Source organism: Lacerta agilis, chromosome 1, assembly GCF_009819535.1.
Source record: "Lacerta agilis isolate rLacAgi1 chromosome 1, rLacAgi1.pri, whole genome shotgun sequence".
Classification (NCBI taxonomy): Eukaryota; Metazoa; Chordata; class Lepidosauria; order Squamata; family Lacertidae; genus Lacerta; species Lacerta agilis.
This window is the reverse complement of record NC_046312.1, coordinates 65,521,251-65,545,185: the sequence shown is the minus strand read 5'-3', so window position 1 is coordinate 65,545,185 and position 23,935 is coordinate 65,521,251. Positions and strand designations below refer to the sequence as shown.

General features: G+C 41.7%; 1 protein-coding gene across 1 annotated transcript in view; it reads left to right on the top strand.

Annotated features, from left to right (window-relative positions):
* MICALCL (MICAL C-terminal like) overlaps nt 1–22,582 on the top strand; it is a 34,641-nt gene extending 12,059 nt beyond the window's left edge. The window contains exons 4-11 of the mRNA XM_033152323.1: nt 2,739–2,836; nt 3,743–5,099; nt 9,608–9,702; nt 13,860–13,952; nt 15,567–15,660; nt 18,256–18,355; nt 20,562–20,631; nt 21,554–22,582. Of these exons, the coding sequence (XP_033008214.1) occupies nt 2,739–2,836; nt 3,743–5,099; nt 9,608–9,702; nt 13,860–13,952; nt 15,567–15,660; nt 18,256–18,355; nt 20,562–20,598 (1,874 nt within the window). The 3' untranslated portion in view covers nt 20,599–20,631; nt 21,554–22,582. The remainder of the gene's footprint in view (nt 1–2,738; nt 2,837–3,742; nt 5,100–9,607; nt 9,703–13,859; nt 13,953–15,566; nt 15,661–18,255; nt 18,356–20,561; nt 20,632–21,553) is intronic.
* Nucleotides 22,583–23,935: the final 1,353 nt, after the last annotated feature.

Sequence of the window (23,935 nt, the reverse complement as noted above, 5' to 3'; positions counted from 1 at the left end):
AATGGTATTGGTTTAGTTTCAGTTGCTGAAGCCGAGGTGAACGAAGCACTAGGAGAGTCCTGCTCTCTGGATATCCTTGCCTATGAAAGTTAGCTGAAGGGAATTGGTCAAGCAGATAGAAGGGGTAGCTAATGCGTCTTTGCAGGAAGGGGTGGGAACAATGACTCTGAAGGAGGTGTTGGTGTGCCTTATCCTCAAGAAGCCCTTACAGCTCAGTGGAGAAAATTGTATGCTACCTTGCTCTCCTAAACATTGTTATTTAGTCAAGCCTACCCAGATGTTTAGCAAGCTGATGCGGGCTTCAATCTGTTATTAGTCTATTGTTATTTCAACTTTTTGAAAGTATCAAATCATTGTTGATCATTTTTCTTATTGATAATTTTATTGTTTTATCTTTTTTGCAAACTGCTTGGAGGTTTGTTTTTTAAAAAAATCAAGCAACTTACAGATTTTATGAAATAAAATAGTAAATAAACTATAGCATGTCAGTCAATAAAATCCAGAGATAAAGAATTACACAACTTTTAGAAAACATCTGAAAGCTGTCCTGTATCGGGAAGCTTTAAATGTTCGACATTTTGCACTGTATGCCTCCCAGAGTGGCTGGGAAAACCCAGCCAGATGAACAGGGTATTACTAATAAAATTATTATTATTATTTATTATTACCCAGGACATACCTTGCTTGTTTTAAATGTGCAGGCATCAGCTGGAGTCATTTTACTTGCCTTCCAGGACAATGGACTGTAATAACACTTATATTAATAAATGTGTTGATTTATCCAAAGCTGTGCAAATATTTCCTGCATTTACTATTTTGTTGAGAAAGAGAGAAAGAAATACACATTCGATATTAAGTTATGTGATCCGAGGATCCATATTGGAATAAACATTGTCTCCTACGTTGCAGAGAACAAAAACATTTCCTCCATTACGTCTGAAATAAAAGATCTTTGACAGCTGCTGCTCTTGTCTCCTGCTGAGCTTAATTGGCACCACCAGGAGCAGAGCTCAGCCATTCAGTCAATGAAGGGATGGGGTGGGGGGTGGGGGGCGGGCCTTGAATTCCATTGTGGAAAAGTTGCCATTTGGTGGGGAAATGATGGAACAGCGGAAACTCTGCCACAATTCTTAAGGTGCGGCTAGGAAATTACTTGATGGCAAGCTGGTGGTGGTTTATCTGGCAATATTGTGAGCCAGTGAGACTTTCTGTCGCAGGGGTGAGAGGAGAATCTGACAGGACCAGAAGACTGCAGTCAGGGAATCCGAATGTGGCAGCCAATTTGCAAAGCCATGGTAGAACTCGATAGTATTGAACATCCAATTTGGTGTTGTTGTTTTTGAAGCCCTAAAGCAGTTACATAGAAGCAGCATCCTGCAAGCTTCTCTGGGTGTGGGTAGTTTTCTATAATATTAATTGCACCAGAATAATTAGATTTCTTTTTTCACTCAGTGGCACAGGCTGAATTGTTGATTTTAACTATTTCATGTTTAGTTTAATTGCGTATTTTATGGCTCCTTTACACTTTGGGAACTGATGAAAACTGAAAGGGGGATTGATTGCACATCTCTAAATAAAATAGGGATGCCAATATATGACTGGAGCAATGTGTAGCCACCTCCTCCCATACCCACCAACCTGCTGAGGTCATCAAGCTGATGCCTTTCTCTAGAAACCACCTCCTGCAGAGTTGAGGACTGTTGCAACAAGTAGTAGCAATGCAGCTAGGGAAAGCCCCTTTCCCTGCTGGTGCGAAACAAGGCTTTATTTCACCTGGGTCAAAGACCCAGTTTGGCACCCCCCATACACATGTCTGGGAGCCTCAATGGTGCCCCTCTGGAGGGTTCACCGGTGGGGGGGGGGAACCCGGCTAGTCTCCCTCATATCTACAGCACTGTTCCCTGGGTCACCTTTCCTATTTTTTAGGGCCAGGGCAAAAAAAAGTGTTTTTAATTAACTGGGCATTTAAAAACATGTTTACTATTGGGCATAGCACTCCAAACATAAGAAGTGCCTGCTTGGTCAGGCCAATGGCCCATCTAGTCCAGCATCCTGTTCTCACAGTGGCCAACGAGATGCCTGTAGGAAACCAGCAAGCAGAAGATGAGCACAAGAGCCCTCTCCATTCCCATGGTTTCCAACAACTGGTATTCAGATGCATTGCTGCCTCCAACTGTGGGGGCAGAGCATAGCCATCATGGCTTGTAGCCTGGCTGGGGAGCAGAGTGGAATGGTGCATACAGGAGATTATTATTATTACTACTACTACTACTACTACTACTACTACTACTACTATCATTATCATTATTTTGCTATGTCACTGTTGTTGTTGTTGTTGCTGCTGCTGCTGTTTTTCTGTGCCACCTAATTGATTAAAATGATTTTTAAAAAAACAAAACAAAACACAATGCTATACTGTGGCAGGGAGTTGGATTGCGACCTTCAAGGTCCCACATGGTCTATATGGACGGCATTGGTTGCCAGCTGGGTACCTGCAGTGCTTCTTTTCTGGGGGTACACAGAGGTACGCATACCCCTAAACATTTTGTGAATCTAAATTTGGCCTCATTGAGGGGCAGTATTTCAATATGAGTAGCAAAATGAGAGTACCCCTAAACATTTTTTTTTGGGGGGGGAGCACTGGGTACCTGTAATGTGGAAGGGTAGTTTCAGTAGCATGGACTCCATGGATCTATTCCAATGAATGCATTTTTATGAGTCCACTTTTCCCTTTGTAGATTTTCCTCTATTGTACAACAAGAAAAATGGATCATCTTCAAAGGATACCTCTGCCTGTGTTCAAAGTGACTTTAAGGATGAGGTCTTTCAGACGGAGGTATGAAGCAACACATTTTTAACAGTATGCTTTGTTGAAGAACTGCAGTATAATACTACAGTATAAATACTACAGGGTATTGCTGTAAATATGTATAGTTTTTGTGTTTTTTATTGTATTTTTACAATGAGATCTATGGATGAAGGGTGGTTTGCAAACAAATAAACAAGATGTTTAGATTATAAATTATTTGTTGCTTATGTTTTCTTCACTGGGTTAGTGCAACCATGGATGGGAAGGCCACTGTCCAGATCAGACTGAACTTGCCTCCTAGTGGTGAATAGTAGTTACACAACCATAATGCAATACAGTCGTACCTTGGTTTCTGAACAGCTTAGTTCTTGAACCTTTTGGCTCCCGAACGCCGCAAACCCAGAAGTGAGTGTTCTGGTTTGCAAACTATTTTTGGAAGCCAAATGTCCAACGAGTCTTCTGTGGCTTCCAGTTGGTTGCAGGAGCTTCCTGCAGCCAATCAGAAGCTGTGCTTTGGTTTCTGAACGTTTTGGAAGTCGAATGGACTTCCGGAACGAATTCTGTTCGATTTCCAAGGTACGATTGTACAACATCACCATCTTCTTCTTCTTGTTGTTGATTTTTAAAAATGGAAAACTTTTTTTAACCTACTCTGTTTGTCTGCTGGGTCAATATATTGCAGTGAACTCCTACAGACATCTGAATATCTAAATATCTTGACTGTCTCCCAGGGATATTTGGATAAAAGCAAGACCCTGCAGTTATAGTGTATTCCTTTTCCATTTTATTGGAATGTTTTTGTGAGGCTTTCTGGCATTTTTATGAGGGAGTGTATTTTCTCATGTAATTGTTTGAAAACACTCTCTAAATAGAAGCAAGGATGACCTGGCTGCATTTTCCTCCAAAAATAATCATTTTATGCATTCCATACAGCTGACATCTCCTGACAAGAGTCCAGAAATTACAAGAGGACATTTCAAGCTACACAGCCCAGCATTTCAAAGGGAAGGAAAAGCCAGAGATAAACCTAGTGAAATTGCATCCTATGTTCCTCACTATTCACTCTACAACTGCCCTGATAGCTTTCCATTGGCACATAGCAAATCCACTTGTCACGTTGATCTGACTTCAGCTCTCAGTTACCCTCAGCTTGAAGGCAAGGATTACAGAACTGAAGGTGCACATTTAGGAAACTGGGTGATGAATAGTGAGCCACTGATCTCTCAGTTGTATACAAAGAATTCAGGGGTGTCCTCTGCAGACCCTGATGATGGAGATAAGAATGCCAAAGAGCATCATGACAGACATTTGAACAAAGCTGAAAACAAGATAATGAGGAGGTTGACACTTTCAATGGATCAGAAGCCCAGAAGACTTGCTCTGGATGATGCTGAGCTAGATATTACAAGAACGGAACACGACTGCCAAGGAATTCCAGACAAGAAGAATGCTTATTTTAACAGATATGAGAACATACCAAAACAATCCAGTTGTGGTCAATCTCAGAAGTTCTCCGATAACCATTCTCCAGTTCTGTCTCCTGGACAGACACTTTCAAAGAATGTTGGTGATTATCCCAAAGAACACACTGCCACCCAGCCGAAATCACAACTGAGGTTAATTGCCAAAGCTATAAAGAAATCCATCATAGAGCCTCTTACTTCTCCTCCAGCAGGTTTGAAAAGGGCCCAGGACACACATGCCAAATTTCCTTTGGAAAGCACATTTTTCAATTTCCCACAGGCCCTGGTTCGCTCTGCTAGTCTCAGATGCAGCAAGAATCATGGAGACTATAATGTACAAACCCAGGAGCTCAGTGTGTTGGATGATGCAGAAAAAAGACTTGGAACAAGGAGCTCAGATGGGTCTCATTTTTCCAGCAGTCCAAGAGAGGAATATTCATGTGTTGACAAAGGCACGTCTTTTCCTGTTTACAGTGCGCATAGCAGCCCTTCTCAGAGTCTTCATAAACCCGAACATTCCTCTTCTACCAATGCTGATGATGTGCCAAAACTTCTAGAAAGGTTTACCCTTAAAGAGAACCTCTGGAAGTCTGCCAGGGATGAGTGGTGTGCTCACAATCAAAAGAACACCCGCTATTCATCTCTAAGACAGAGGAACAAAAACGCTGATGCCGTTTTGGATGGTCCTGAACAGAGGAACAATGTGTGGAACCTATTCAGCAGCTTTAGGAATAAAGTAGACGTCAAAGTTAAAAGCCCTGTGTCACCTTGTACCATCTTTGATGTTGATGAAGTACTAAATAGTTCTTCCAAAGGAGAATACTTGGGTAAGCAAACTCCCTCCTTTAAGATTTTTATTTCCAGTTTTTTTTAAAAAAACAACAACAACACAAAAACAAAATATGTATAGTGCTTTAATGCAAGATTAAATCTTTAAACAATTTGCATAAAATAGTGTAAAATCCCATCTTGGGATTTTCTGTGGGCTAATGCCAATAGGCCACCCTGCTCACCAGGACCTTTGGCAGGTGGAATTGGGAGTTTTGTAGCAGAGAAGTGACACCAGTATTGCTCTGTAGGCAGAGCCTGGCTGAGTGGTTTTGGGCTTGGCAAAATGAAACCTCTACCCCCTCTGACCATCCCAGCATGGCAGATCAAGGGTGGTGGGTTTTAGCTTTCTTATGTTTAGCTTTTCCCTTACTACCTTGTTGTATACCATCCTGGAAATGTTTCACATTGTAGGATGGGAAGTGCTTTGTTTTTAAAATGTAACCTATAAGAGCAATATGGTCCAGAAGAAAACAAATCCCAGTTGCCATGGCAATGCCTTTGACAATGATTTTCCAGCTGTTTGCGATATATAGAACAAATGCATGCATTTCTGCTGTCTCCATGCCCCCGCTCCTTGTTGCTGGTGGAAAGGTGAAGACTCTTGACACATGGCAGGGGCCCATGCAGTTAAGTAGTTCATATATATTACGGCTCAGAGTCAATGACATCCCCATGGCAACTGTAGTGTGATCTGGTCTTCTGCTATAGCATGTGTGCTTCTACCAAATACATTCAATGCCTTTTTTAAAAAAGAAGGAGGGGGGCAGGGAGCAGGCGGCCTTTTGGTATCTTATAGTTTTATTTTGAAATGAAATAAAATAAAATCCCATCAATAAACATGCGCACTCTTAACAACTTAACAGTACAAAACAATCACTAAATGAATAAAGTTACTAATTACAGTCCTTCGTATATCTGTAGTTTGCAGACAACTGCAGTAAAACTAGCAGATAATCCCTATATATAATAAAAATAATAATTGATAGGAGTATTAGGATGCTACTCTCTACTGCTTTGTCTTTTCTCTCATGGCAATTGTACAGTCTTTACCAGGGCTTTTTCCCCCCAGCCAGAACTTGTCAAAACTAAGTTCCGGCACCTCTCAAGTGGGCGCCATTGTTATTCTAAGAGAACAAGAGAGGTGTTAATTGTGAGTTCCAGCACCTCTTTTTCTAGAAAAATAGCACTGGTCTTTGCCAATCTGGTGCCCTTCACAAGTCCGATCAGTGGCAATCAGCACTGGCTGGGGTCGGTAAGTGCTGTCCAAAACATCTTGGAGGACACAAAGTATAATGGAAGATACTGCTGCAGTTGGCTGTTTTACTCTTCATGCTTAAGCGTGGTCTCTAGAATATGAATCCTGGTACATCAGGAGGTGCTATGGTACTACAAAACACTTCCTATCGTGGGCGTAGCAAGGATTTTTGTTAGGCGGGCAGAACCTCAGTTAGCTATGTATTTTTCTTGATGGTGGGGGGACAGCTGCCCCTCCCTGCCCCCTGGCTACGCCCATGCTTCCTATCCCCGTAAAGCATTTTAATTATTGGATATATGAAAGGGAAGGGGAGAAGGTTCTGGAGATATCCACTTCTAGAGAGGGAAAGGGGGATCTTGGTTCTGTTCCAAAGGCATATCAAGGTATCATGAGGATTATAGCTTATTTCTTTAAGTATGCTTCAGCAGCTTTGAGCACAAGGGTGTTTGGAGAAATGCCCATGTAGGCCCATCAAATCCAGTGCTTTTCAGAGTAAAAGAAGCTGATAATTAAGCAGGGCAATGATACGTGAATTCCACCGTTTTTTATATAACACACACTTTCTCCGTTTGTCAAGCCTATCTTGCTGCAGTTGTTAACAAGAGGATGCTCCCATTAACAACATGTCTTTGCCCTCATTGTTCACTTGCTCATAATTCCAGTAGTGCAATGCTGGCTTAATAGAGCCAGCTGGCCTCCAAAGCCATCCAATGGGAATTGAGTCACCACCTTCAGCTGCACACTTGGCTTTCCGTCATCTGGTCTAGCTCCACCACTCTGGGGACATGTGGGATTTCTAGCTGTCCGGGATCAGCAGAGCATCTTCAAGGGGTTGTTTCAGTTCATTGTTTTCCCTTGATTCCAAAGATGGCAAAGGAATGGAATATCCTTGGATATTCAGCCCATGACTCAAATTCACTAGCGCTATGAGTGCATCTTGGCATGCTTAACTTCACATGCCTAGCCATCCCAGAATGTAATCTAATAGGCTCACTGAGCTGGGAGTGTGCTGTGTTCTTTGAGCCCACATCTGTGAGGGAGGGAGGGAGGGAGGCGGAAAGAAGTCCCTCTGATCCTCAAGGCATAGTTGGAATATTGAAGGAATCCTGCCAAAGTTACTTTTAGGATGTGGGTACCACTGCAGCACATAACAGCGCTGTGGCTACATCATGGCTACCTGCAGGAAGGCCACATACTGAAGTGGCTCCAACACCTTGAAGGTTACATCAGGTTTTATTTAGACACAATAAGACCCTTGGTGCCATTCGCCTTTTGCCCAACTGCCCACCATTTGCCTGAGGCTGCTCATGGACAATGGTGGACTTGGGTACGATGCACAAGGTCAAAATTTGCTCCCCAACCCTCGTGCTGCCTTCCCAAAGGTAGGTAAGGAGGTGCCTGGCTTTGGGAAGGAGGCACAAGGCTCTGGCAGGGTCCCAGAGCCCTCACATCTCCTTCCCAAGGTCCAGCGCCTTGCTTGCTGGGTTTTGAGACAGTGCCCCCTCAGCTCAGTGCCCAGTGTGGGCATACCACTCACACAGCCCTAAATTTGCCCATCATGGACTGGGGGTTGCAGTGTATAATCCTTCCAAACAGGAGTGCTGCAGGTCCTATAACTAAAGAGCCTTCCCCCTCTTTACATCTTTTCTGATCGGTGAGCAACAGGGCTTCTCAGTTAATGTTTTCTTCCTGCAGCTCCTTGCCTACTCCAGCACTTAGTTTTAAAACTCCTTTTGGTGTAAAATGCAGCCAGGAAGGCAAAAAGGCACAGGGTGGGTATGTGCCCACTCTTGCTTGTGCATACACAAGTAACCTTGTAATCATCATCTAGTAAGTAACCTGTGTGTGTCAAAGGACACTTGAAAAGAAATGATTTGGCACTCGGGGCAGCAGGGGATAGACTCTTATTTTAGTTCTAGTTATCCCCAAAATCTTTAACCTTCTCTACCAACCACATTGTCCTTCTTCCTAACAATGGATTATAGTAAATAGGAACATACATAGCCATATTGGGTCAGATCACTTGTCCATGTAACTCAGTATTCCCTACACTGACTGACAGTGGCTTTCTAGGGTTACAGGCAGGAGTCTCTCCCAGCCCTACCTGGAGATGCCAGGAATCTAACACAAGACCTTCTGCCATGCAATGCAGATGCTCTACCACTAAGCCTCACACTTCCTTAGTTACATCCTACAGTTATCCTGCTTGTGCCGAGAAGCCCTCAGTCGTTTTAGGATGCATATGCTTGCCACTCACTGTCTGACCAGAGTCTAATCCAGGTGTTAATCATTAATCCTGCAGCAAGTTAAGTGTATCACCAGATGTTCCCTGTACCTTTTCTGTTTTCTTAGAGAGGAGGAAGAAATGAATTAGCCATTTTAAAAAAAAATGATGTGGAAATTTACATGCCTGTTAAAACACTATTCTGATGAAAAGCGAAAAAAATATAATTCTGGGGGCCCAAAATTGAAAGCAACTTGAATCTCTGAACACAGGTCTTGGCCTGGACTTTCTGTTTGAATGAAATCTGTGGAAGAATGCACCATTGTGTGTGTATTCATTATGTACAGCATTTACTGTTCTACACACAGTGTGATAATCTTGAGTGAGGGAGAGAAAATATATATGTGACATTTGTTTAGGCCTAATTAATGAAATATTTATGTTGCATGAGGCCGTGTGATAAAACCTCCTCCGTGAAGTCCATTTGCTTCTGATTATATTTGTGACTTTTTTTATATGACCAGACATTCTGACGCCAGCTCTTTTACACTGAGCAGATGTCACAGAGTAAAAATGGGTGCCAGATGCTACAAACCACATAAGGGTAATTTGTTTAAGAGCTGGCTCAGACTTGGTGCATTCAATTAGCCCGCATGGTGAGCCTTAGACAATCATTTAGATAACACGGCTAACTTCAGATATGCATTTTAATAACAGATCTGATTTTTTGAATGGAAGCCTGAGCCGTCATACAATGGAAGTAGGAGTTAACTGATTCGTACACAAAACTTGATATGTTTGCAAGGGTAGCTGTGGCCATGGGCTTGCCAAGCAGTGAAGGCCTTGAACAGTTGCCAAAAGCTTAATTAATGTAATTAGCCAGTGTTCCAAATTGCTGCTAGGTATAGCCTTGCAAAGCCGCAGGCAGGTGCAGTCTCAGAAGCTATGGGGGGGGGGGAGGAATCCACTTAAAGCCCAGGTTGAGAATACTGCCTGCGCCACTGAGCTTTCTGTTCCTCTTTTAGGTTCTGAACATTTACCTGCCAGAAAACAAGTTGTTGACTATTGCTCTTCATCCTCTGACAGCGAATTAGAATGCAGGTCTTCGTTGCCACGCAAGGTAACGTTTTCAACACTTCCCTCCCCATATTGGAAATAGTAACGGTTCGGTATAAAATGAACTCTGTGATTTATTACTGAGTGCAAGAACCAAAGGGCATTACAACAGTTCCTCTAGTCCACAGAACTGGCACAAGAGGTCAGGTATTTGCCTGGAGCCCCACTTCAGACCATGGGCTCCCCAGTGAATAATCATAGCTAGCCAAAATGACAAAGGGAGGGGGAGAGAGTCTGGAAGGACAATGTAATAAATGAACAAGTGCTGGCAGCCACAGTGAAGAATTCACAGCAATAATTGTTGTTGTTCTTATTATTTATTAATTTACAAACCACTTAATGCCAAAATAAGAATTCCAGCCTCCGCCAGTGACACGGCTGGGTTGCCAACTTCTTTGTGGTGTTGATTTTGTCAGATGTTTTTAAATATCAACTCAGCTAAAGCTGAGCATTGCTTAGAATATTGCAGTGGAATTTCCCCAGAGTCAGCAATACACATTTAGGCATTTTCCATTTCTGTGCCAATTAAATAATTATACTTAACATATATAACACCACCATCATAAGAACATAATAAAAAGAACTTCTGGATCAGGCCAAAGGCCTATCTAGTCTAGGGATGTGTTTCCCACAATGGTCAGCTGAATGCCTCTGAGCCCACAAGTGGTATATGAGAGCAACAGTGCTTTCACCAATTCTGGTTCCCTGCAAACTGGTACTCAGAGGCATGCTGCCTCAAAAATATATATATGTGGTTTACATAACATAGTGTAAATAAATGTAAAATACTTACTTAAAGATACAGATAAAATTAGAAATCAATTATGCACAGTGGGTGGATTTCACTGTTCCCCTCTTTCATTGCTTTTGTCAGTGCAAACATTTCAACTTGGCATATGGAACAATCCCCCCTCTTCTTGTGCTGTTCTGGGGGTTCTCCTGACCCCCCCCACCCCCACCTGAGCTGATTTTAGGAGCACACAGGGGAAGGGAGGAGAGAAACCCCCATTGTGCAAGTGGGAAGTTTTGTGCAAGGCTTCTGCTGAAAGAGCTCCTTAGTTGAATCCCACCAAACTACATTGCTTGTCTGGGTAGGCTTGCCAAAATGAAGTAAGTTTTTAGTGGGCATCTAAAACAGTACAGTGAGGGTGCCTGTCTGGTGATAATATAGCCAGGAGTTCAGAGCATGGTTGCTGCCACACTAAAAAACTAGTTTCTTGTAAATGACAAATCAACATTCCGTGGCACTTGCAAACGCAAATATTCAGCAGATTGTCGTGATTGAGGAGGTATGTATGAGGCAAGGCAATCCCTCAAGTAAACTAGTCCCTAGCTGTTACAAACTTAATAAACTACCATATATACTTGAGTATAAGCCTAGTTTTTCAGCACATTTTTTGTGCTGAAAAAGCTGCCCTCGGCTTATACTCGAGTGAGGTGGGTGGTGGGGGTGGCGAGAAAGAAGCCCTTTCTCTCCGCTTGTGCCACCACCCACTCTCCCCAGTCAACCATTCCTTAAGAAGTGTGCAAGAACGGCGGTTCTTTACCCTCCCCAGGCAGCTTGTTCCATTCCTGAACTGCTCACATAAATGCAAACTTGGCAAAGGAAGAAGAGGAAGGAGCAGCCCAAAGGGTTGCTTTCGGGCTGCTTGTTCCTCCTCCTCCTCCTCCACAGCGGCAAAGGTGAACCGGCTTATACTCGAGTCAATAAGCTTTCCCAGGTTTTTGTAGGAAAATTAGGTGCCTCGGTTTATATTCGGGTCGGCTTATACTCGGGTATATACGGTAATAGTTTCGGTAATGTGGCTTTAACGTGTATATTGGTCCATGTGGCAAGGACATGTTTATTGGAGTAACAAGCAGGAGAATAAAATTAACCAAATGTAGATTGGAAGAGTTAAAACCAGTTATCTTTCTTATTGCTGTAGGCTGGAAAATAATTAAGCCAGATAAAAATGCATGGTCCCCCAGCTGGTATTGATGCTCTAATCAAGTCAAAAAGTAGTATAAATCAAGTGATGTAAAGAGGATTGCTTGTGTGTGATTTCGTAGATACTGTTGTATTTTTTTCTTTTTTTGGATATCTTTTACTAGAAAATAAATGAAAATGACGCCAAAGTGATGAGTATGCTACACATACTGTAACTGATACTAGTGCAAGAGGTTTATGAGGATGCATTTCTGCAAAGATTCAAGATAGGCCCTGATGGCACAGTGTTTCAACTGTGCCATTGGAGAACAGTGCCTTTGAGAACAAGTTCTTTGCTGGTGATAGTAACTGGGCTGAGTTTGGAGCCAGGCGTGTCATGTCATTCTGCACTTTTTGTTCTTGCTGATATTTGCAGTGGTGTTCTATCTATGGCAATTTTCTACCAGCTGGTTTGTCTCCCACCTTCTCCACTCCATTTCCAAGCATCTCCTACACAAATATGTGTACAATGGCTATGTTCTACCTCCACTGTCAGTGGCATATGCTGGGAGCTGCAGGTGGGCAGTGTGCACTCATGTCCAGCTTGCAGGCTTCCCACAAGCATCTGGTCGGCAGCTGTGGGAACAGGATGCTGGACTAGATGGGCCATTGGTCTGATCCAGCAGGCTTACCTTACGTTTAGCAAATGCCGAGACAATTTTGGAATCCTGAAGGGGAAAAGCAGCCAGGAGAGAGAATTTTGTTTTATATATTGTTATGGGCTTGTGGGAGGCCAGATTCCCCTAAATTCCTGAGGGCCAGATTCTCCTCATAATTCCTGGATTTAGTAAAAGTTAGAATTAATCAAGCGTTGATAAAATATTGCCAAATTTAGATATGCTAATGAGCCAAGCCAACTCACAGAGCTAGCTGGATATGCTATTAACAGGGGACAAAAGCCAGTCATGGCCTATCAACGAAACCATCAGAGGGCAAGACTGCCAGGCAAAGGGGAGTGGGCTGCATGCTTCTTTGCTGGGTGCTAATGGGCAGATACAAAGACTAGGTTAGGCATGGGCAAACTCGGCCCTCCACATGTTTTGGGACTACAACTCCCATCATCCCTAGCTAACAGGACCAGTGGTCAGGGATGGTGGGAATTATAGTCTCAAAACATCTGGAGGGCCGAGTTTGCCTATGCCTGGGCTAGGTTTATGGTTTCAGCTTTGACTGATGTAGGCTGGGGGGAGGTCCTTGGAGTCAATTAGCAGCAAGAAGGAAAAAGAGAGGCAGAACTCCATATGAGCTGGGGATAACAGGCTAGAACTAAGAGACACAGAAGATGGCTTGTTGCTGTCCTTTGAATCCAATGCTGTCCTTAAGAGGGAAGCCAGACCCACACAGGATGTGAATGTTCTGCAATCCCTCCATCTACATGCAGGTTGTATATAAAACCATATATCATAAAGACACCACAGTCTCTTCTGTGTCGAATTTCTGAAGGACACACAAACCCTGGGTAAGTGCCTGGACCCCTGGAATCTCACAACACTCAGATATAGAGATAGTGTGCAACAATATGTAAAGGGATAGATACATGAAAAGAAACACATTTGGCACAATCATGCCTCAGTTGACCCTCTGTGTGTTTTGGAAAACTCTATAAAGTTATAAGCAGTCTAGTTATTAAATTGCAAATAGTATTTCACCTTCAGTTTGAAAGCTCTTCATGCTCTTATCTACTGTTTCACATGTCCCTCCCCCATTATCCTACTTTCAAAATAGGTATTGTTCTATCTACATCTTGTTCTTGGTGAGAGTCTCCATGCATGGTAAACTATCATCTCATAAACCCAGTAGGCCCAACTGTCATCTGAATCCTGACTGCTTTTCTCATCAAAATATATACTTATCTTCTTCCACAATGGACTGAATTATTAGCATTTATCATATAGAAAGTAGTTTAAAATTTAAGTGGCAACTTTGCACTCCCTAGAGTTACTTTTTAGTCACCAAGATAATTTGTCTTGGTCTTATAGATGTGCAGTTTCATCTTCATTGATGGAACATTATTGACAGAAAATGCTAATGCCTAGCTAAGATTGCAGCAAGGTCCCTATTGATGAGGACAAATGGCTCAGAATGTGCCTGGCCAACACAGTCAAAAACTACTTAACATCCACATTAAAAGAAAAGTCTATGAAAAGCTGTGGCTAAGTACAAAGTATTGATTACCTCTCTCTTTTTTGTAGACAAAAAGAACTCTGAGAAGAAACAGAAAGTTGGAAAAGGAAACAAAGCAACTGGTTAAACAAGAGGAACTAAAAAGGCTCCATAAAGCACAGGTCATTAGGAGTTCCTTTCGATAGAACCATTTTTTTTGTGATGGTACTCACTGGTATAGTGCAGGGGTTAAAAACTGGCAGTGATCTGGTTCAGGTCAAAGTTGTTGAGCTTTTTTTTTTGAGAGGAGGAAAGCCCCATTTTTTTTTAGGGGAATCCAAGGTTGATTAGCTTCTTTGGGGGGAGGCAGTGATCTACCACAGGCATTCAGTGATCTACTAGTAAATCATGATCTACCTGTTGGACATGCCTGGTATAGTGCATTTACTGCCCATTGCAGTCATTTTGTTTTGGCACCTGTGGCATTTTCATCAACATATGAGTACTGGCACCTCATTTTTATTTTTATTTTACAAAAAAAGCAGCATTGCATAAAACTGGCAGCCAAACCAAATGCATTTCGTGGTGGCTGGTTGGTAAAATTAAGACCTTGTGGGAGAAACCAAAATACCATTGCCTCAAGCTGATACACAGTCCACAGTCCTCTCTGACTCCCATTTCCCTTTGTGTGTCTCCAGTCATCTATGTTCCTTGTTTTCACCCGTATAACTCATGGTGGTTATGGCCACATATTCTTTTAACTATAGGAAACTAATTTTCTAATGTGCAGCCTCTGTTTCTCTTGAGCTGGTGTGGTGGATGAGCATGTTGTATTTCCCAGACTGAGTAGTTTACCAACTATCATAACTACATTTAAAGGTAAAGGTAAAGGGACCCCTGACCATTAGGTCCAGTTGCGGACGATTCTGGGCTTGCGGCGCTCATCTTGCTTTATTGGCTGAGGGAGCCGGCGTACAACTTCTGGGTCATGTGGCCAGCATGACTAAGCCACTTCTGGTGAACCAGAGCAGCACACAGAAACAGCCTTTACCTTCCCGCCGGAGCGGTACCTATTTATCTACTTGCACTTTGATGTGCTTTCGAACTGCTAGGTGGGCAGGAGCAGGGACCGAGCAACGGGAGCTCACCCCGTCACGGGGATTCAAACCGCCAACCTTCTGATTGGCAAGCCCTAGGCTCTGTGGTTTAACCCACAGCACCACCCGCATCCCTATCACAGCTACATATATAGTACCCCAAAAACACTTATGCAGGGTGGAATCTGTAATGCTGCCAGTCTGGGACAATGCGGGTGTATTTATAAGATCCCAAATCCTTTCCTGCCATTCCTTTTTCTCCCTGGCATAATGTTCATATGCCAGAGCCATTCAGATAAATCCACTTGTCTGTATTTAAAATAAATATTTGTTAGGTGATTAAGATGATGTAGGGGAAATGGCAGTGATGCCTAGAGCTCAGTGATCAAGTACCTGTTTTGGATCCGGTATGTTGTGAACTGCCCTGTGATCACCAGATGAAGCGCAGTATACAAATTTAATAAATAATAATAATAATAATGCTGAAGCTCCAAAGCAAAGCCCCAATATTTCCAGTCTACCATTTCTTGGATGGGACAGACAGTCCCTGCATGTGACTTTCATATGCCCAATCAGAGTAGAAAACACTGACCAATATGGTAGCTTCATATATTCCTAAGTATTCCTTTGGCAAATTTGAAACATATGTATGTATGTATGTATGTATGTATGTATGTATGTATGTATGTATCTGTCCAGGCTATCCAGCGACTACTGGAAGAAGTGGAGGAAAAGCAGCGAGCTCTGGAGGTGTATGGTGTTCAGCTAGAGAGGGAACTACGAGGAGAATCAGGTAAACAGAGCAGGAAACCTGGGGATATCTGAAGAATATGCTAGCTTTCCTTGTGATTTTACATCTGGTTTTGAAAATTTCATGGAATTTAGCTTTCTATTCAGTTTGCAACTTCCAGTATAGATCTGATGGGCAAAGTACGGAGCTATGGTTGAGGAAACTATTCTTAAAACATTTCCCTGGAAGCTGTAGCCTGATGCATGTGACTGCAAGCTGACTCTGGTCACAGAGTTGAATTTTCAGCCTGCAGTGAGGTTGCCGGTAAATGTTTAACATTCAAGAGCAGCCTGGCCACAAGAGGGAGATGCTCAGACAATTTCTTTGAATTCAGTTTATCCTGTGCTCAGCTCAGATTTTTTTTTTGTGTGTGTGTGAGTTAGACCTTAGTATAAAACTCATGCATTATCTATGATAACAAATGCATAAGAGCACAGATTTTGGTTGCAGTGTTTTATTTAATCCTGGAAACAGAATCTTCATTTTCTTCTTCTTCTACTACTACTCCTTCTGCTTGCTTGTTGTCTTGTTATTGTTCAGGCAGACCCTCTTTGTTCCATTGTTAACATTTGTGTTGTGCTGGTGTTTTCTCATTTGAATGCAGCCTTCAAAATAACACTTGAGGGAGCAATTGCCCCCCTCATTCCCTACTGCCCTGCTCCCCCCACCTGACTATCTGCATTTGCCTGAGAACCAATGGCAACAAGTACTCCTTGCACATAATGGCAACAAGAAAAACAGAGCACTGATCCATTAGCACCTCCATAGGAGCCATCTCCTAGAGGCTGAGGTCCCTTTGGAAACTCCCCAATAAAATGTTTGACAGGGCTGAGCCCCTCCCCCCCCCCAAGTTGATGGGCATTGCCATTCAAATGGTGTGAGTGCACCACATCATGTGATCGATTATGCACGGTGGGACTTACCTGCCCCCCCCCATAAGTTATTCAAGTTGGCACCCCTGGCACCTGAAGACTCCTGGCTCACCAAATGTCATTGCCATGCACTTTGTGTGTGTGTTCACTAGGGCAAATGGGGCACTACCCCACTAACCTCAGCCTGCCCTCAGCCTGGATCCACTTGCCTGGATTTTACAGCCACTTGAGTCACACTGGCTGTCACCCTCGTTCTCCTGTATTTCAGTATTGCCCTTGTAGTACTCAGCAGGGAAGAGAATGAACTCTGCCTTTCATTGGATCTTGCTCCCCTACTGCTGAACTTCCTGCCCTCTGCCCTACCAGCCCCCAATGGACACCAGCCATGACCGGTGTGTGTGGACATGGGGAAAAGAAACTGCTTGCCACACAGAGGGGCCATATGGCAAGGGATAGAGTAACTGCATGCAGATAGCATTCAAATCAACATTAAATCTCTCAATGTCCACTGAGGATCAACAGTAGACAGTCAATTACTTTGCTTCAGAAATGTCATGCTCTCACCTACTTGGTGTGTCTGGAGAAACTGAAGCTCCCGTTTCCTTTCCCGATCCGTAGTAATTTAATTCCTTTTATTAAGGTTGGGCCCCCTCCTATTTATATTGATTGGTAGACAACTACAGAGGGAGCTGTTTTTGGGCAGAGTTTGTGATTATTCCTCATCTGTAAGTTTCTCGTGCACAGTTTTTTCATAGGTTCTGCAAACCACTCAGGGACCCTATTAATTTTGTGGGGTTGCTTATTTATATTTATGTTGTCAAATGGGCAGTTCCAGCTGTTACATTGCCATTCACTCACTCTTTAAAAAAAATAATGTGCATTATTGCTTAATGAATGACCAGCCCTTATTAGGTTAAGCTGTATTTAAGCAGGGCTGTGCTTATGGAGTTCAAGCGATTTAATAGGTATTATTACGGTAATTAGAAAATCATCACAGTTAAGCAATACTATCGAGCTGCAAAAGGTTCTGAATAACTGAATCTGGAGACAGGCCTGCAAACACTAGTCTTCCGTGACATTAATGCATCTCCCCTCTAATAATTGCGAGAGTGTGGAATGAAAGGCTCTTTTGTTGGTGGGAGTTTATTCATTAGCGACTGGACTGAATAAGAAGAGAACATGTGTCAGGGCGAAACAAAGTGCTCCGAAGGTTGATGAGCAAAATGAAGCTTTGAGGATCTCACAATTAGGGCAGCAACAATTCATGCATTAGAAGAATCAGAAATAATCTCAGTCCTATGACTAATGGGGACTCTTACTGAAAAACAGACCAGGTTGACGGTGATCTGTCCCTAAGCTTGTTTCATTTTTATTTTATTTATCATTCTTATGTTTGCCTTCCAAACATCTGGGCAGTGGTTTAGGTCCATGCCCACTGAGCTTCAGAAGTGCTATCGTATCAACTACTCCAAGACTGCTCCTGACATTTTGTGGTATTTCCCAATCTGTGGGTCTACTCTCTACTGCATTAACCATTTTTGGTTACATATTTTAGCTGACAGTTCAGCAATTCTTCATTGTAGTTTTGGGTGCTTGTGTAATCTATTTGATTTTTTTTTAATCGGTCTCTGCAGAATGTGATTTTTTTTTGGGGGGGGACATGGCAGTGCTATCACGGGGAGGAAAACCAGATATTGCAAATTTATTTTTTTAATATCTTAAACAGATTCAAGCACACAAGATGAAACTCAGCTGTTACATGAATGGTTTGAGCTGGTATTGGAGAAGAATAAATTAATGCACTATGAATCTGAACTGCTGATCATGTAAGTAAAAACTCACTGTTTGCCATTAGTGGCGAAAATATCAGAGATGGGGAGAGAATATTCGCTTCTTCGAGGCAGAGGATTTTCTTCCTGATGCATGTAGATGGCCATTATTGAACTAAATTGCTGCATTATGCCTTGCATAGCATATCACCATTAAAGTACAGAGATAGAGTACTGCTCCTCCTTACATTATTGGCATTTGCAGGTGGAAGTATTTTACAATAAATGAGCGCAAAAGCTACCGTTGGTTTTAAACATATACCCAGTATTTACTGTTGAGCTAAAGAACTGTTAGCAATGGAGAATATGTTTTCCTGTGATGAATCCTTATGGGCCTGTAGGCACTTCATCCTCTGGAAATTGGTAAAAGTGCCAGATTATCATCTTGGAGGGGAAAAAGAACTCCCACCTGCGCACAATTTCTCACAACTTGAGGATGTGCAGATGTATCGTTTTGAGCATGGGGGAAACAGTTGCCCTGCTCAGTAACCATTCCTTTATATCCACGATACTCAGGGCTGGTAACAATGATATTAAAACAACCCAGAATAAAATACAGTAAAAGAAATAAGCATCTAATAAAAAAAGCCAACAGCAACAAGAGATAATCACCAGTAAATTCAATTATAACCATTAATTATTAACTATATTTAACTATTCATATATGTACGGATGTAGCTAGGATTTAAGGTTTTTTTTGGGGGGGGGGGAAGGACACCCACCTGTCATCATCCTCTGTCTGGCTCTGTCTAGCAGTATTGGAATGAAATGTTTCAACAACAGTTGTTTTAAATTACCTCCTTTTGACCCCCCCCCAAGTGCTCAGAAACATGTCAAAAATCTTTCTACAATTTCTACTTTTAGTTAAGATTTTTTAGTTATTTACTTGATTTAGGAGGGGCCAGCTGCCCCCTGCCCCCCTGGCTATGCCCATGCATACGTGCCTGAGCAAAATAGGTGGCTCCTATACTGGAGCTGCAATTCTAATAAGTTTTGGTGCCTCTTGGAAAAAGGCATTTGAATTCAGGGTGCCACCACAGAGAAGGTCCTAGCTTGCGTCAGCACCCAATGTCTTCTCCCTGATGGTGGGACAATGACACAAACCTCTCCCCCACCAGTGGACAACACATTTGTACATATTTATTTTACATTTTTATCATACCCTTCTTCCAGGATATATAGGACCATCTCATTTTCTCTTCACAATAATCCCGCAATTAGGCTCAGAGGTGGAGACTGCCCAAGGTTAATCAGTGAGCTTCTGCGCTGATTAACTACTTCAAACGCTGCACCACACTGATCCTAGGGAAGGGCCTTAGCTCAGCTGCTTTGCATGCGAATGGTCACTGATTTAATCTTTGGCATTTCCAGGTAGGGCTGGGAATGTCTCCTGCCTAAAACCCTGAAAAGCCACTGCCGGTCAGTGCAGACAATACTGAGCTGGATAGATCAATTGGCCCGGCTCAGAGTAGGGTGATTTCCTATGCCCCCCTACATAATGTGTGGGGCAGCCTTTTGCTTTCAGTCGTAGATTGTTACCTTTCCTGCCATTGGTCTGATATTTAGGACCCTCATACCTAAGTGACCACCTCTCCTGGTATGTCCCATGTAGGACCTTAAGGTCCTCAAATAATAATCTTTTGGAGGTCCCGAGCAACAAAGATGCTAGGTTGGCCTCAGCTAGGGCCAGGGCTTTCTCAGTATTGGCCCCAACTTGGTGGAAGAGTCTATCACAAGAAACCAGGGCCCTGCGGGATTTGGCATCTTTCCGCAGGGCCTGCAAGACGGAGCTGTTCCACCTGGCCTTTGGGTTGGTTTCTGTTTGATACTTATGCTTCATTCTTTTATTGGTGGGCTATTTGAAAATGAAACTGCAGTTTTAATTTTGAATTTGTATTTTAATCTGTATTTTAAATTGATTGTTTTTATGTTTTTGCTGTGATTTTAATTAGTGTTAGCCACCCTGAGCCCGGTTTTTGGCTTGGAAGGGCAGGATATAAATAAATTATTATTATTATTATTATAATATTTCGGTGGTGGTAGTGATTCAGGAGAATGGAAGGCACTTGACCACTTGGACCTAGTATGCCCAGCTCTTAATCTTGCTGAAAAGGGCAAATGTTTTGATACCACCTGTTCGATAATATTAATGTTAAAGACTGATTGGTTGTCATAGCTGAACCTCTGTTATTCCTGTGCTCAGAGCCAAAGAGCTGGAATTCGAGGATCATCAAAACTAACTGGAGAAGAGAGAGGGAGAAATGACCTTGATGGTAAGCAAAGTACCGAAGCTAACTGCATTGCAAGAGGAAGTTGCAATATATATATTTGCCTACTGAGTCAACTGAGTTTTAGATGCACATGTCCCTTAAGAATGTTTGGCATGTTAGAGAGACATGCCATGTACAATCCCTATGATAGCCAGAGTTATTTGATTTATTTCTCACTATTGAAGCCCAGGAAGGGGATTTCTTTTTCTAAATTCCCCTAAATTTAGAAAGCAGTTTCAAAGTTGTATTCGGGTACTGCTGAAATGTATGTTGTGTACCCAGCGATAATTCAAGGTTTCTGTGTCAATTATGATTTTTTTCTGAATATCCAAAAGATGAAGCTTCTGATACTTAAGTTGTTTTGTTTACTAAAAAGGGGATGGGCTAGAAAAGGCTGAATATATCTGAAATTTCTACTCAGAAGAACTGAATTTCAGATACCCAGTGATCTGTGCACTGGAGGAAAGGGAATAATAAAAAGGCCCTATTGGGTCATTCTCACATTACGTTATGTGGAAGGTTTGGGGGATTTGAATGCTAATTTGCATATACAATATGAAGCTGGAGTAATAAATGAATAGAAGATTCATTCCCTGTAGTTAAAATTTTATTTATTCTTAACAGACTGACATATGTTCTTGCCAGCTTTAAAGAACTGTAAAAGTAGCTGAACACATTCCACCACCCCATACAAAGAAAATTTCTTTTGAGCAGTTTGTGATATATCATTGGAGACTCTGAATAGAAAAGATTAACATAAAATAAAATAAACACATCTCCTGATCAAGGCCTTGAGTATTTTGAATGTTGTTACAGTATTTGAATCCCAGCAGGGCCACCTCTATCATTTAGCAAAATGAGGCAATTGCCTCAGGTGATTTTTCTTTATTTACCTACTGATTTATTACACACTCTTCACCCTAAGGTTCCAGGACAGAATGCTGGGAGTGGCCAAATTCATCACCCACCTTGCCAGCCCTTCAACCATCGAGCTGCAGCCACACCCCACCTGACAGAGATAGATTTAGGAGTTGTGACCAGTGGAGGAAAAAGATGAAAAGCAGCACTTGGGGAGTTTTAGAAAGGGAATACAAATTCTGAACGTTGTACACACTGGCGCCAGGCAAATATTTTCCTTTCCAGCATAGTGACCACCAGCACTGCAAGATCATGTTGAAAATGTTATTGAAGAGGAAAGCCCTGCATGCTATGACCGCCATGAGAAGAATGGTGTTCTCCTTACATCAACATATGCAAAAAGAGTATGCATGTCTTATCTGATATGCATCCATTGTGGAAATTGATGTCCAAAGGGTTTATTTTTTTTCACTTCTTGGTGTTTAAATTCTGAGTGTTCTTGAAAGTCACAGAACTATAGTATTGATTTAGCTGAAATCTGTATTTGTGTTTGTTCCTTCTGCATGCTTTACTTCATGAATATGTCACAAAGCAAAGTGTTACAATTTTTAAAACAAGCATCACCCGTATAATAACACATTGACCTCAAACACAATTTCTTGTAGTGGAAGAAGATATTCTTTAAATTACAGATTATATGTGTACATTGTAAGCAGCAGAAAAGGTGTTAGTGCTTTTTTAAGCAATATAATTCACAAACGTTGTATGTACAGAATAGAAGGGGCTGTGTCTACTAAATAAGATTTAATACTGCACAGTGGTAAATATTTTCAATTTGTGCTGCTGAATTATCAAAGGGATCCTCCCAAAGAAAATGTAGAGGGATCAAGTGAAACTTCTACAGCTTGCAACCAAAGATGGTGATGGAATACACTGGCAGAAATATATGCAGTATTGCAGTGGATTTTACATGGTGCTTTCACACCATGAATTGTACCACTTTGTGATCCTTAGTTTTGTGTAAAAGTCAAATATGCTGCACACAATCTCAACACAAAGATGGGTCACCTTCTTGTAATGCCTGTATTCACTAGAAATTCGGGGGGTGGGTGGGTGCAGCCATGTTTTTGTTGCAGCTCAAGATACATGTACAGATGATATATTCCAAATGAATGCTTTGACAAATCACCAGTGATGTCAATGGAAGCTTCTGCATACCGAACTGTTCTGAGGATTGCAGCCCAGCTGGGGGAAAAATGATGCCTCGTATTACGTTTATCACTTTATTTGAATACTGTTTGTCATAGCTGATTTTTAAAACTTGTAAGAAAATTCAGTATGGGCCTCAACACAAAGATGTGTCCAGAACTCAGGGATTATTTCTGAATATTTTTTTTAATTCTAACTCGAAAGACTAAACTATGATTTAGCTATGTAAGAGGTGCTTAAATGCTACTGCTGCATTTGGCTGGACAATAGTTTACACACAGCATACACATAAAAGTGTGAAGTGAGTGAAACTCCAGAACCTGGTTGAAAGAGTAAAGAGTAAAATGGTTTCTGTTACAATGCATAACTTAATTTTATTAAATGTAGCTTATTTAAGGCCCATGGTGTGAGCCCTGCCATAAGCACTCTCTCTTCGGCGCAAAAGGGCAAGAACTAACATTTATTTTACTTTAGAAGAAACTGTGGTTTCCCATTACATATAAACTCGGGGAACTGTGGTTTGTCATAACCAAATATAGTTAACAAACCAGAGTATCAAACCATGGTTTGATCCAGATTTATTTTTCACTAGAACCAAGGACAGTCTTCTGAGTTCATATGCAATGTTAGAACTCCTTTTCTTCTAAAGTGAAAGCTTTAATTCTTCTCACAGCTGCAAGAGGAGATGATAGAAAGAGAACTATTAAGAAAAATACAGAATATAGAAATGTCTTGGAAGGTGGTATGAAACAAAGGATGGGGTCTCTTCAGTATTTATGTATTTATTGCATCGTGTGGTGTTTACATGAAATTGTAACTTGTAAACATATTATCGTTGGGGGTTTAATTTCAGTAACTGAAATTAAAATCATGAATAATGTTTTGTTAAAGCCGCTTTTACTGCATAAGGCGGAACGATACCAGTTCCTTTTTTTAAAGAGATGTACAGTATCTGAATTTCTCATTTGCACTTAATAGATAATGTATGTGTACTGTGAGTTGCACATCATTATTGTAATATAAGCTATTCTCTGTTTAGTGTTCAAATGTACTTAAATATCTTATTTGGATTATTTAAAAACTTACTGGTGACATGGCACAATGCTATAAGTGCAACCCAGATTCATTTTAACCAAAGCTGCTTAAAGCTTCTGAACCATAAACGTTTCTGTGCCTAGCAATGTCACAGAATGTTGAATTATTGGAAATATTTAATGGAATTACAGGTAACTGTTCAGTT